At 37.3% G+C, this 14715-nt stretch overlaps 1 protein-coding gene across 2 annotated transcripts in view; it reads right to left on the bottom strand.

The window, feature by feature from the left end:
• The window catches only part of LOC114660679 (oxysterols receptor LXR-beta-like), a 26801-nt gene extending 12686 nt beyond the window's left edge, over positions 1 to 14115 (bottom strand). The window contains exons 1-7 of one of the 2 annotated variants that reach the window (XM_028813532.2): positions 13933 to 14115; positions 12189 to 12357; positions 6359 to 6493; positions 5658 to 5918; positions 3697 to 3932; positions 3405 to 3584; positions 2834 to 2933 (exon numbers count right to left, since the gene is read on the bottom strand). In XM_028813532.2, coding sequence (XP_028669365.1) covers positions 2834 to 2933; positions 3405 to 3584; positions 3697 to 3932; positions 5658 to 5918; positions 6359 to 6493; positions 12189 to 12228 — 952 coding nt within the window. In that variant the 5' untranslated portion in view covers positions 12229 to 12357; positions 13933 to 14115. The remainder of the gene's footprint in view (positions 1 to 2833; positions 2934 to 3404; positions 3585 to 3696; positions 3933 to 5657; positions 5919 to 6358; positions 6494 to 12188; positions 12358 to 13932) is intronic. The other variant, XM_028813533.2, reaches the window with a different exon arrangement.
• Positions 14116 to 14715: the final 600 nt, after the last annotated feature.

Raw genomic sequence — 14715 nt, 5'->3', positions numbered from 1 at the left:
ACGTGCTTCGCACCGGCGAAGTACCGCTTTTAAATTTTTGTTAAGAAGAAAATAAAACCTTTTTAAATTGAAGGAAAATATACTAATAACAGTTTGTTAAGGATCTGTTTTTTTGTGAAGCTGCCTTTACTCGAGTGATCACTTCGACCTGACTTGGTGGCCAAGTATAAGCGTTACCTGGTAGGTAACCACCCATACAATCAGATTGTGAATCAGACTACGAACGCCGTGAATGTAATTACACACTCACTACACTTGCTTACGGTAATCGAACCTCTGACGTCAGCGCTAGAGGGGCTTAGCAGCGGTGAAGTATTGCTTTTAAATTTTAATTAAGAACAAAAGAAAACCTCAGAGGTTCGATTCCCGTAAGGGAGTGAAGTGAGTGTCCGGTTACCTACCAGGTAAGCTTATGGTTGGACAGCAAGTGACGTAACATCAGCCACGGTGCCTTCAGTTGTGAGAAGCAGATCATAGAATGATTGAAAATAGTTTTGCATTTACCTTTTTAGTAAAAGGCGAGCTTTTAAGCCTGAGAAATCACCCCGTAAATGCACACGTTTAATTGCACATGTGTTAATATGTATGGTTACACAGTATTAAAAGACAGTGAAAAACGTGATTTACCTTTGTTCCCGCGTTTGATAAAAGGCGAGCTTTTAAGCCTGAGAAATCACCCCGTAAATGCACACGTTTAATTGCACATTGTTAATATGTATGCTTACACAGTATTAAAAGACACTCAAAAATTAACGTCAATTACCATCAGCCACGGTGCCTTCAGTTGTGAGAAGCAGATCATAGAATGATTGAAAATAGTTTTACATTTACCTTTTTAGTAAAAGGCGAGCTTTTTAAGCCTGAGAAATGACCCCCGTAAATGCACACGTTTAATTGCACATGTGTTAATATGTATGGTTACACAGTATTAAAAGACAGTGAACAACGTCAGTTACCTTTGTTACCGCGTTTGATAAAAGGCGAGCTTTTAAGCCTGAGAAATCACCCCGTAAATGCACACGTTTAATTGCACATGTGTTAATATGTATGCTTACACAGTATTAAAAGACAGTCAAAAATTAACGTCATTTACCTTCGTTCACGCGTTTGACTCGTGCTGTAAATCTCTTCCTTGTTTTTAGTTCACGTGATTACGTAGGAGGCGTGATGACGCGATACGTGACTCCGCCTCCTCCATTAGAGTATATGGACAAAAAAATATGTTCCAGTTATGACCATTACGCGTAGAATTTCGAAATGAAACCTGCCTAACTTTTGTAAGTAAGCTGTAAGGAATGAGCCTGCCAAATTTCAGCCTTCCACCTACACGGGAAGTTCGAGAATTATTGATGAGTCAGTCAGTCAGTCAGTGAGGGCTTTGCCTTTTATTAATATGTATAGATTAATGATTTCAGGCATTGAAACCTTTAGATATTTCTGTATTAACACCACATTTACATGCTTCAGACATCTGAGTTTAAACAACCTGTTTCTCCTATTGTATATAAGTAAGACATTTTGTTGAAAGGTAAGTGTCAGGTTTTCTTAAACTTCCAGTACAGTGGAGATTATGCTGTCTTGCAACAATTACAATATATGCTTTATTTCTACACTTTAGTACCTTCTTTCAGAACATTCAGTACCTGATGATTTGAGGTAGTGCTGGGAAAGGGTGCTTTCAATCAGAATTTCATATACGGTGCTCGGCTATTGTCAAGATGGTCCCTTCATCAAGCTAGGCAAAGCATTGTATAATTCAGCTAAAGATATTATACACTAAATCACTTGATTGAGGTTATCAAAAAACATACACAGGCAAAGACCTTAATTATAGTATATGCTACCTTGTCAGGTACCTTTCTTACTTGATCATATGTTTTGGAGTAATTCCATACTCAAGACTATACTGGAAAAAATGTTGACTCCCTGTCAATATTAAAACCACTATTACTTACATTTTCTTAGAACTGTTATAAATCTGTGGAATATCCCGAATCCCATTTTACACATATTTTGTAATTTTATTTTCATTTTGAAATTTATATTTTTGGGCTGCCACTTTATATTTTGTTCTTACTTGTAGGCACCACCATTTTCTGCATTTTCAAATGGCATTCAGTCGTATTGCTATTAATGGCAGAGGCCGCTCCTACTGGAAGTTGAGATGTGCGACATTACCTGGCCACCGTTATTTAAGATGGGGGCATACTATAAGCAGTGTCCATGTTTTTTTCTTTGATTTCCTGTCAGTGGCTTGGGCTCTGGCATTTTTGTTTTTGTCGTTTTGTCGATTTAAACCCTTGCCTTTTAAAAGTCCTGCATGCTCTCATATCTCCTGTTTCATTTGAAAAAAACATTATTCTACAACTTATGTTAGAACAATAGCAGTCTTTTGACTATTACTGGACATAGTGAGAAATCTACTGTGTTATCTTATATCCCATTGCTTATTCATTGCCTTGTCTTACTGAACTGGAAAAATCCTAACCTACCAACTTTAACAAAGTGATAAAAGAACAAACCTACTTAATATTATAAAACAAAAAAATTCCATTAAAGAAACTGTCCAAAACTTCTCTAGAATTTTGTGAGAATTTTTAACACACTGTTCTTGGTTAACCTTTAGATGCTTCAATATTTTTGAATGTGAAAAACGTATTAGATTATTCAATTACATATATAGCCAGATAGGTTGGGGACAGTGTTAAAGCTAAATTTGATGGGAAATAGTATTACTTACTATATGCTCAACTAAACAGTGTCAAATTAATTGTATTTTTTTATAAAACTTTTAAATCGAATAATAGGAAACTCAAATTAAAGTGGAAGTTACCTGCACGCTGGAAATCTTCCTTATTATAGGTGAAGTCTTTTAAGAAAGTGATGCAGTCATTCTCTGCATTGTAGCGACGTGACGTTTCTAGAAGCATAATCTAAAAAAATATACAGGGTGGAATTGTTATATATTCTATAATAGATATGTTCATACATATAACCTAAATGGTAGATTCCACAATAAATCATTCATTTAATCCAAGAAACAGGATGAAGATCACCTTCCATTATGTTCTCATGTAGTCTATCTCAAAAACTACTGATGATGCAATCTCTGTATACTCGCTATTAGAATTATGTTGTTGCTGAGAATAGGGAGGGGCATGTGATGACAAAGAAACCAAACAATTGTAGTTCATACATCAAATATGAGATGGCTTTTGCCAAAGATTAAACCTACAAAACCAATACAGTTGAATCTATGGCCTACCATAATGTCTCATTTTATCTTCCCTACTAATTTTTCAGATCAATTCATTCCTTTAAATAAGTCTTTTATTGCATTTTAAAAGGCCAAAAAACCAATTCTTGCTCAGCAGTACTGTTTAAAAAAATAATAACATACCAACCTCAATTGTTGAAGCTTTCAGCAGTGCTATTTGATCTTCCCGACACAAATCGAGGAATCCTGGTAGCTGCTTGGCAAAATCAACAATCTCTTGGACAGAGATAATGGCAAGTTCAGTGAAGTGGGCAAATCGCTGCTGCCGGGCCTCTCTACTATTGGGCTCAGCATTAAGGGGCCAGGGCTAGAACATAAAAAGACTTTTTGAGCTTCAAGAGATACATAATACATTCTGACAAATACATGTACTTTGGAAGATTAAAATTAATGCTGAGAAGTGTAAATTGGTGGCTTACTGTCACTTTGGGCTGATCACTGAATGACCTTTTATTGCATTGCTGCTGTGCTGCCACAAGTTGTGTGATCATATCAGACTGGCTGGGAGTTAATGGAGGAGCTTCTGGAGTTAATGAGCTCATTAAGGTGGTGTGAGGAGATGTGTTCAGCACCACGGAAGGGCTATGCCCTGCCCCGCTCTCTTCCTCAACCTTCTTCTGTTTTTTAATGCGTATCTGCTCCTCAGACAATACACCTGAGAAAACAAAAGGAATGACTACAAAAAGAGCAACAAAAGCCACACCTAGGTATCAGATATTGTAAAAGACTTAGTGCTTCCTGGACAGTTCTCTTTAGGAAAAATACATTAAAAATGTCTTTGGTTAAATTGTCAGTCACTTTAGCATCTTAAAATATATTGACTGAAGTGCAATACTACCACAAAGGAAATTCAGAAATTTCTGTTTTGCCCACCCATGGACACCAAATTAATGTAGGAAAATGAGCAGGGAAGCTAGTGGAGAAGCTTTGTAAGAGCCCACCCACAGACACCAAATAAATATAGGAGAAGATATATGGATGCTAGAAAAAGAAGTGATTGAAATTAATGAACTGATTGACTAATAATCAGTTTTGCATTTGGCAATGCCAGTAATTATTTAAATCATTTGTTAAGGCTCCCACTTTATTCCCTTTACTTTTCTCTATAGGACATTAGAAATACATCTAAGTAACTGAAGCATGCTTGTTTTAAGAAACAGAATAATGGAAGTTATTGATAAACACAAGTACTATGGAAATAAGATAACTGAATATACAGGATAGTATGATAAGTGGCCCATGGCATTGGGCAGATTTTAAATGAATAATCAGGTCTTGTTTATGTGCAGGCTCCAATCGGGTGTGGGCGTGAGCGAGTGTGCTTCGCTCTGGGGATGGTTAAGGCGTCTGGCTGAGCACACATACACTTGCAATTGCAAGCGTCAGTCAGGAGCCTCGTTCTTACCTCGGAGGGAGCAGCATCTCACACCTGCGCCCAATTAGACAAGGTGATATAAGAGGAGCCTGCACGGCAGAAGGGGCAGTAAAATGGGAAAACCGTGAAGAAAAAAAAAAAAAGAGACGGCGGTTAAAGAGAGGAGAAGGCAGACAGGATCGGGAAAATAAAGCCAGTGTAGAGGAATAGAGGCAGGCAGCTGGGAGGAGGAGAGGCCCAAGGAGTGTGTAGTTGGAGGCTTGGGGGTTGAAGATGGCCACACCAAGTGAGCATTTCTTGAGTAGCTGTAGTGGCCCGATGCTCGCCCCCATGCAAATCCGAGGAGTGGCAGCGGGAGCTGGAGAAAGAGGATGGCTTCTCGCCACAAACAGAGTGGCTAATCAACTTTCAGCTGAGAAAGAGAACAGATTATCAGCTTTCAGCTCTGCCAAAAAGAGAATGGCAAATCAGCTTTTAAAGAGAGACAGAAGAGATGAATGCAGCTTGTTTGAATAAACGATTGGATCAAGGTTGCTTTCAAAGTGATTTACACCTTTGTTAACAGATGAAGTATAGGACTGACCAAAGGTTGGTATGAGCTGGAGTTCAGAAATCTACTCAGAAATGCAGGTGAAGGGGGATGTGCAGATGAATTTTTGCATTCCTGTTAAATCTTCTACTTAACAAGCCTTGTGTGCCACTAAAACCCTAGCAAAACTGGAAATACCCAGTTTCTTCTACAACCATTTAATTTAGACTGAACATACTGTACCTTCAGGCAGTTTTTCCCCTAATAATTATCAATCTGATGAAATCCTCTCTAGTAAAGAACCATTACATAAACATTTGTGAATTGTAATAAAGTTACTATATATAGCACACTTTGCTTGCTGTATCCTTATAAGCATAATTTTGACAGTGTTGCATGTACTTAATACATTTAATTAGTACAAGATAAAACAATGAGTGTGGGAAAAACATGTAATGTATACAAATAAAACTCACACTCCTCTCGCATTCCTGCCTGGCGACACTTGCGCAGACGACACTCCTGGCACTTCCTCCTCATGTAGGGATCCATGCTGCAGGAACCACTGCCCTTGCAGGTATACTGTGCTGACTTGATCACACTGCGACGGAAGAACCCCTTGCACCCTTCACAGCTCAGCACATTGTAATGGAAGCCCGAGGCTTTATCACCGCATACACTGCACAGCTCAGAACCCAGCATCTTGGGAGCAGGCCCTTTCTTGCGCTTGCGTTCCTCTAGAGTGAATAATGAAAAAAAGATGTGGGCTTGTCAGTATGATATGAATTAAAATACAAGAACAAATGCCTCTATAAATTCCATCATTATTTTTGTAATGACTTCTATGTAAAATACAAGTACAAAGCTCTTTTTCATTTTATAAATCCAGTGATTACTGTTTAATAATCAGAAACTACACATGTAAAGATAATTACTCAGATTTAAACAATGAAATGTGAGCCTTTAGTTTACCTAGACAAAAGGCTCTGCGGTTGAAATGAAAATGCAGATAAAACTATAGTCATTCAGGCATATGAATTCCTAATGTTGCAGAAAAGGTTACCTAGCATGCCTATAGGTCCATACAGTTGGCATGTCAATAATCCCCACAAAAGCAGAAACACATCATGATCTTTTTTTGTGAAAGGAGTTTTAAAGTCATCATTTTTTTCCTTACCTGGAGGTGGAACACTCCCATCTTCAGCATTCTCACTGCTGAACTCCAGTCCTTCCTCTTTAATGTGCAGAGCAGTTGCACTCTCTGTGACACCGGTTCCAGCAGTATCACTTACATGACTATGCAACTTGCTGTCTGTTAAAATGTGAAGAACGGTAGTAAACACTTCATCAGAGTGCAGGAAACATAATGCAGCTGAACTAAAAAGAACTTTTTAGGAAAGTGACATTATTAAATGACACTTAATCACAGCAGAACACAGGCTCTGTTCACAGAACGTAGCATTTTTCTGTCATGACAGCCACGAGCTAGCAAAAGTTAAACAACTCATTAGAAACTTATGTTTGTCAACAATTCTGGTATCTTACCTTAGTAAATGCAGTTTATAACTAAATGTTTACAAAAGCATAGTGCATCACATTGCAATATTCTTAATTTTGTGCCTTTATATATAGTAATAATTATGCATGACCTAATGATAACCACATGGATCAAGTTGAATACTACCAAAAATACAGTACATAGACTGACCTTGAAAACTGCAGATATCCTTCAAAATATTAATGCAGTTTTCTACTGCATAGGGAAAACTATTATTTTAGTTATTTTATATTATACAGGGTGATCCAGATCTAATTTTGCAATTATTGCCATCGCATCGCATTAAAAGTTGCATAGTTAGATCTGGACCACCCTATATATTAACTATACAGAATTAAATAATTGCATAAAATGAAAAAGTAAACATTTCAGTTTAGTATCTGTGGTGTATTCTTTACCAGATCTAGCACATGCCAAATGTATCACTACCAATCAGTTTCTTACATGTGTTTGGTAGACTCTTTGTCCTTTCTTACTGTTGCAACTGCTCCAGATTAGCTGGTGGCTACCTGCCAAGAACATCACATTTCAGCCTTGTAATCATATTTCTGTGAGACTCGCATCTGAAATTTGGCCCTGTTATTCCAAAACACTGAATTTCTCTCTTATTAAATATTCTGTCAAAGAATAGACTATGATGTTTGTTATGCTGAATCTGAATAAGCAATCTGTGTTACCTTAATGACGTTGAGCCTAAGGCCAGGTTTATACTTCACGCTATGGGTGCTCCAGTGGACACTTCTGCTATGCAAGTGGTGTACTGTTTATACTTGTGTGCATACTTTACGTAAATCTGGAAGACTGGCAGTGCAAGATATCATCACAGTGAGAAAATGTTCAGCTTCGCAATGTTGTGAATTGCCTGAAACATCATTAAATTCTGAGGACACCTTGCCACAATATCCCTGAAAAGGATGGATGTTTAATGATTAAAACCATCAATCCAAGGATGCACCCATTCCAGCTGGCACCAGGCAAGAGACAGAAACAATCCCTGAACAGGGCATTAGCTCATCACAAGGTGAATACAAGCGCACACATACACTAGTGTCATTTTAGCATCACCAAATTGCCAAACCTTCATGTCTTTGGAAGAAAACTAGAGCACAGTGTGGAAACCCACCAGTAAAACTTGCATACTCCAGGCAGGGAACACCAGGGACATGACTCCCTGCGAGGCAGCAGCACAACCCACTCCGCCACTGTGTGTAATTATTAACAGTTTTCATTATTTAAATGAAGTTAACGATGTATCTGTAAAATGTAACATACATACTTTAATGCATTTCACAATGACAGTGATATCAAGTATAAATCTAAGGATTTTAAATGTGGAGAGAGCTGGAATATCATAAATTTAATATGTTCTGTGTTGGTAATTGCTGCTTGCCACTGCAGTCAGTTCAGGAGGAAGCCCCAGAAGCACGTAGCGATTAACAACTGGGTCATTTTTAAGAAGACGTTTACGACAGTCTCATGTAATGATAATATAAACTATGAGATTAAAGTGGATATTTCAAGATTAAAGCCAAAATTTCCACTTTAATCACAAAAATAACCTTTTCACTGTGTCCCCGATTTTTTTCTCTGTATCTCAAATACGCTGCTGTACAAGATGGCATAGAGGATGAAATGTGAGACCTTTAAAATATATTGTGTCATTAAGTTGAGGAATATGCAACACTTGCAAATAAAATCACCACGAATGCATTTGTATGTCAGCATTATACTTCATTACATCAAACCATTTATCTTGCAAGAATCATCTGAAATCTGCTGGTCATAATGTACTACAGCAACCTTTGATGGCAAGATCAAATTGTATTTCTTCCTTTTAAACAGTAGAGGTTCTCTCAAACGGTGTCCCGATTATTGACTGCTAGACTGGGTTAACTTGGAACCTAACTGTTTAGCATATTATTATGTGTAATCTCATTGACTGATCTCATAACTCTGGCTTTCATTTAATTTTCCACATGAGCTTGTTGATATTATTAGCTATCAATAAATGAACTATTTTTGTACTACTTGCATTAGACCATCTAACTTACAGTTCCCAATCTTTTGCCAAAATGTACATGGGGATTGACATTCAATTAAGAAGATAAAAAAGTTAAGGTATTCCTTTTATGCTTTGTAATGCAGGGAGGTAATTTCCTGGTGCAGCATCTTTTTCTACATATTTTGGGTTATTACATACATGAAACACAATGTAAAAAAATCAAATTGTTATAATATTTATTGGTGATGAATGCAGAAAATAGTCTGTAAAAACCACTCTTCTAACAAAAGAAATACAAATAAATTCATGAATACGTTGGTCTTTCCTTCGTACTTTATGGTTATGCACTGCTTACTACACTCCACCAATTCCATGAGAGGTAGAATATGCAGTCTACTCAGGCTGAATAGTCACTGCTCAATGGAAACACTAAACAGTGCAAATACAAATATCCTAGACATGTGTTTGGGTCGGAAATCCACTCTTAAAAATGTACAACTTAGGTTCACCTTAAAATTTTTAGGTGCTCTAAGCATTTGACATTGAAAATTGTATCTGTGTTAAAGTAATATTCTTCAAATAAACCTGTTCCTGTGTTTACTATTTTAATGAAACAGTGTTTAAACAGCGGGAGAGATGTTTGTTTCAAGACAAAGTGTGCAAAGCACACAAAATTATGTTTGCTCTCATTAGTGTTATTTGGGCTGTGACCAAGTTGTCTGTTAGTTGGACTACTTTTGGCGCTACTGTGAATCACACCTGCAGATATTCTTATTTATCCCAAGTTCATTTTAAACTGCACATACAGTATGTTCCTTTTTCTCCCCAAAATACACACAAAGACATCCATCTTTTTTCCATCAACTGAAATGGCTGTGTAATTTTCCTTCTTACTTAAAGGAACACTCTACCAAAGAATGATATATTTTTTTAATATGTTACTTATCCTTTGTAGTTTGTAGTGGCAGCTGAGACAATACTTTAATGTTTTAGTGGAAAAAGTACGTGACAAAGATTCAGATTAAACGGTACCCGATGGTGACCTGTGCTGTACAACGGTAAACAATGTGAAAAACGTCCATGGGGAAAAAGAAAACAAATTCTCAAGTGACCTGTGTCGCAAAATCTATATGTCTGTTATTTATTCATATGTTCAAAACATGCAAAATGAGAGTATTTTTTGCTTAAATAATATTAGCACTTACTTCTGGAAAACTCTGAATACAAGAAAAACAGGAAAGACACATTCACATAATTCTGTGCATTTGAATCTGACTCTCCCCCTCATTCATTGGTCAAGAATCAGTCTTCAATTCAAACTCAACTGAGTTTGTGAACCTGTTTTTTATTTAATGAACATTTTTTTTACATCATTTGCATTGTAAAACTGGCTGGTATTACCTCCTATTATATTGTAAACTTCTTTTTCTCCATTAAACAAAACATTTTCACAACCACCACTACAAATTACATGGGATAAGTACCATATGTTTTTTTTTTGCGTGGAGTATTTCTTTAATACTCAGATTTCTCTAGTTTGCAAAACATTAAAGCATCATAATTCAATTTATAAAGTAAAAAATCAACTATTCGTAACAGAAGCAAACATGGGATAAAATTCTTCCAAGCAAAGTAGGCTGCAGATATTTTTCACAAAACATCAGATATATGTATATACAATTATGGAAGATCAAAAAAGGGTTAGAAAAATAATCTGCATCAAAATGTAGACTTTTCACTAGTTCACAACTTTTATTTTAAACATATTTCCAAAAAGGGTAGTTTTGGAGTTCCTTTCATTAAAAAAAAAAATGTACAAATGAACTGGTTTTGCGCTTTACAATGGAACTCACTATTGTAATATTGCCAAATATACTCTCATCTGGTTGAGACACTAGTGTCTAACTGTACACATGCCACAGACACAACTACACAAAGAAAAATGGCAAATTTTTATGTCTAGGGATGTATAAAATGCAAATCTGTTGAAAACTTGTAGTCCAATGTTAACCCCCATTCAATTATTTTGCTACTACTATATTAAATATATATAACAGGGTTTCAAAATCTTTAAGCAACACCCTAACAAAATAAAACTTTGCTTTTCCAACCTGTAAAATATACAGTATCTGACGTGATTTCTTAATTCACAACACTGTGTATTTTGATGTCTTGCTGGAATGCTCACTGCAGTCAGATGGTTTGTTTTTATTCAAAGTAATTTACCAAAACTCTGACCAAATTATGTCTTTAGCTATTTTTCGGTGCATATTCACCTTAGGTAAAATGGATAAAATTTACACATAGGACTGCTTGACTGGGAATAAAGCAGCCCATGATAGTGGTCAGCTAGCCATCACAGGGCCAATGTTAACCCCCTGGATGGTTACATTAGCGTTCTAGCCGCTGACGGGTTGCTAACTACTGAGAGCCCAGCTGCCAGCAAGCCAACAGTGGAACACCAGCTGAAAACTCTGTCGGCTTGCTGCTGTCCCTCCATTGTCGGACCACTGACGACCTGCTGACTGGTGGCATGCCACCCCCAAACAGGCAGCGGACCAACAGATGCTTGCTTACATTACAAAGTATACCTGATTTTGAGTTAAAATGCCTCAGCTATTAGTTGAGCTCAAATTTCTAACAAACACTTCTAATAACAATTTAATAACTCTATTCATTTATCAATTAGACAGTATTAAAATTGCAGTGCCATATGAGGCAAAGTTAGAAAAGTCTGACAATTCTTGACAACTCTTTGTCTAGTCAGAATCATAGCCATAATCTGATTCTTACAGAAACTAATATTCTCCCGGTATGGTCAGCTACAAGGAATTGATTTTTTCATTTGTTTTGAATATTTTTTTTTTTTTTTGTTCTTTATTTCGTCTTATACGATTTCTCGTATTAGAAATTTGTTAGTTTTTGCATACCCCTTGGGGTCAAAGCGCAGGGTCAGCCATTGTACAGCGCCCCTGGAGCAATTACAGGTTAAGGGTCTTGCTCAAGGGCCCAGCAGAGTAGGATCTCTTTTGGCAGTGACGGGGATTCGAACCGGCAACCTTCAGGATACCAGCGCAGATCCTTAGCCTCAGAGCCACCACTCCACTCCATCGAGAAAAGTATCAACAAAAGGAAATGACACGAGTTGGGCATAGACAAAAGAAACTAGCCAGGTAAGTTCACCGAAACAGTTAAAAATGTATGGTACTACAAGAGACAAAAGGATAGGAAAGAACTTCAGGTCACAATGACATGAAATGCAAACTCTGTATTGTAGGTACAGTAATTTAATCCACAACTAGGTTAGAAAGCAATGAAATGACAGCAGTGTGGTCTGTTACACTGTCCCAATAACACTGTTGCTGTACCAGAGTGAGAAGATAATGTTCACTGGAAAAAAATACTCTTCTTGTTTTTAGCAAGGTAAAGGCAGCAGCATCAGCTTACCTGTAGAGTTGCCAACCCCACTAACAGCTGTGCCAGACATATTAGTCACACTACTGAAATCATTTTCCCACTGGCTCAGATGCTGAACACCACAGACATAGTCTTGTTTTGCAGCTGTCTTGCTAAAGCAGGTAAACACCACTTGAGGGTTGAAAGGACCTCCTTCTACCTTCACATAAAAAAAGAAGAGGACCACATGTTAGAGGCTACTCATAGGCCAAAAAATGACAAATCAACATCACAATACTGCTAGATAACTGTACTCATCACAGTGCTTTAGAAGTGGTTACATGAATGTTTTTATTTAGAAAAATGATATAAAAGATAGTGACCTTCATAGGCTAAATCTGAGATGACAACTAAAAAGCAGCAGCTACTGTTCAGACAGAAATGGATGCAGTACTTGCTCAGCATGCAAAAGGCAGTGGAGGTTTATGATCATTAAGTGCACAACAAAATATGTTGCCATTAAACCCAAAACTCTTAGTGCCATGGATTGATTTACAACATTACAGCTTAAGTCAGCTCGGCTTAATTCATAGCCCAGGTACTATGTGACACTAACACATTCTAGACATGTTTTATGGGTTTTTTCAGAGTACAGTAAATGAGTATTCCTTCATTTCCCAGAGAGGACTACAGTGTAAAAGCATTTCTACATTTCCCAAAGATGTGCACTTTGGGTTACTGGCAACTCAATCATTCCAAATATGAGGATGCATGCAAGTGTGTGTCCCACCCTTTTGTAGTCCTCTAATAGAAAAGGCAGTTTTGGGAATGGATAGGTAAAAGACAGAGGCAATGGAAGATCAGCCATTACTTATATCATTTGGTAAAAAGATTACAAAGGTGAATAGAATGAATGACTATCTTTGGAGAATAAGGAGGGGAAAATTTGATAGCTATAACATTATAAAGCACACTAGAGCTTCCTGATATTGACATCTTTAAAAAAGTAAAAAAAAATGTGTTTCACACTCTGTTGCCTTCAATATAAAGAAAGTGTGCAAAAATCACTATGTACAATACAAAAATCAGAATTACAAGGGGATAGTGTGAAGTCTTCAAACAGACATAGTCAATCTTTATCTTCTTGATGGAGCAGAAATATGAGGGATTTCAGTTTTTTTAAACAGCATGGATACAGTGGCAAGAAAGCTAAAAAAATTGTATTTTTCAGAGCTATTTTTAATAAGAGCGGCACTATTAGAAATACGTACATTTAAAACAAAATCAAACATGACAAAAAGTATGGAAATATCAATTTTCAACTAGAGTTAAGTTCTTGACCAACAATGGGGCTTTCCGTAAAAAAAATTTTCGTATTCTCCCTGCAACACTTAGTATATACTTTAGGCTTTTTTCACATTCTATACGAGCATGACTTAAAAAATACCCCTGGACAAGTCTACGTGGGTTGAAAGGCCGCTTATTGTCGCTATTTGTACGTTAATCAGCCCCAGAGAGAGCAGCAGTGCCGACATTGAATTTGGGGCACAACACACAGCACCTCTCTTAGAAAAATGACACTTAGATCATGCAGCCTAACGGAAAGTACTTGCTTCTGTAATAAAAAAAACCGTTAAATTACATAATCTAAATCTCTTGGGAAAAGGGTTAAATCTTTTTTCCGCAGCGTTTTTTCGATCCACTTTCCGGGCAAACCCCGCTCCAGCTCTGACCAGCACAACTGACCTCTCACCCCCGCTGCTTGTCCCGATTGGATCAGCGCGGCCCTACTTACCAAGGCGGACAGTCTAATCGCATTCTCGACAAAACGCTACACTTTAAGTGCTTCGCTGTTTTACTTCTATTGTTTTAGTGGGGTCAGTCTCTTATTCGTATTTTATTAACTTCAGTCACACGTCTACTTCAGAGCTGTTCCGGAAGAATCGTTTCCGCCACAACGTCCTAGTCTAGTTTGATTGCACGCCTGCGTAGCCAATCATTTCGGTATACTCGGGCACCTTAAGCCAATGACAATAAGGATTTAATTGAAGGCGGGTGCAAGAGTTTATGACAACTCCTCCCCGTTCCGCAGGCGACCGCGATGACAGTCTTGTTTAAGGAAGCGGCTGTAACTCTTACATAAATCGCAAATACTTGACGTGACCTTTGTCCAATAGCAATGAAGAGGCGGAGCCTAGTGCTACTGCAAAACACGAGTCACATTGCATGTTGCAAGTTTACTCTGACAAATGTTACCAGAAACTCCGTGTTTTCAGCTCCGTATGACCCAAATGAAAATATATTTTGGGATACTACTGGATCTATTAATCAGTCAATTAAAGGGAATCTCCGCAGATTCTAATAGGATATAATGTGTTTCCATGTAGCATGTTTGGATATTCAAGCCACTAAAAGAACCGATTTGTACTGAATTGAGCTTTCCAGGCAAAATACATGCTAGGAATTTGTTACAGCCATAGATGAAATAATAGTAAAATTCAATTAACAATACAATACACAATATATGGCATATCCATCAGCAAATAATACTACAGTCGACAAAAACAATCCACCTTAA

Source organism: Erpetoichthys calabaricus, chromosome 11 (assembly GCF_900747795.2).
Source record: "Erpetoichthys calabaricus chromosome 11, fErpCal1.3, whole genome shotgun sequence".
NCBI lineage: Eukaryota > Metazoa > Chordata > Cladistia > Polypteriformes > Polypteridae > Erpetoichthys > Erpetoichthys calabaricus.
The sequence above is the reverse complement of the archived record's forward strand: the minus strand, read 5'-3'. Positions and strand labels throughout refer to the sequence as shown.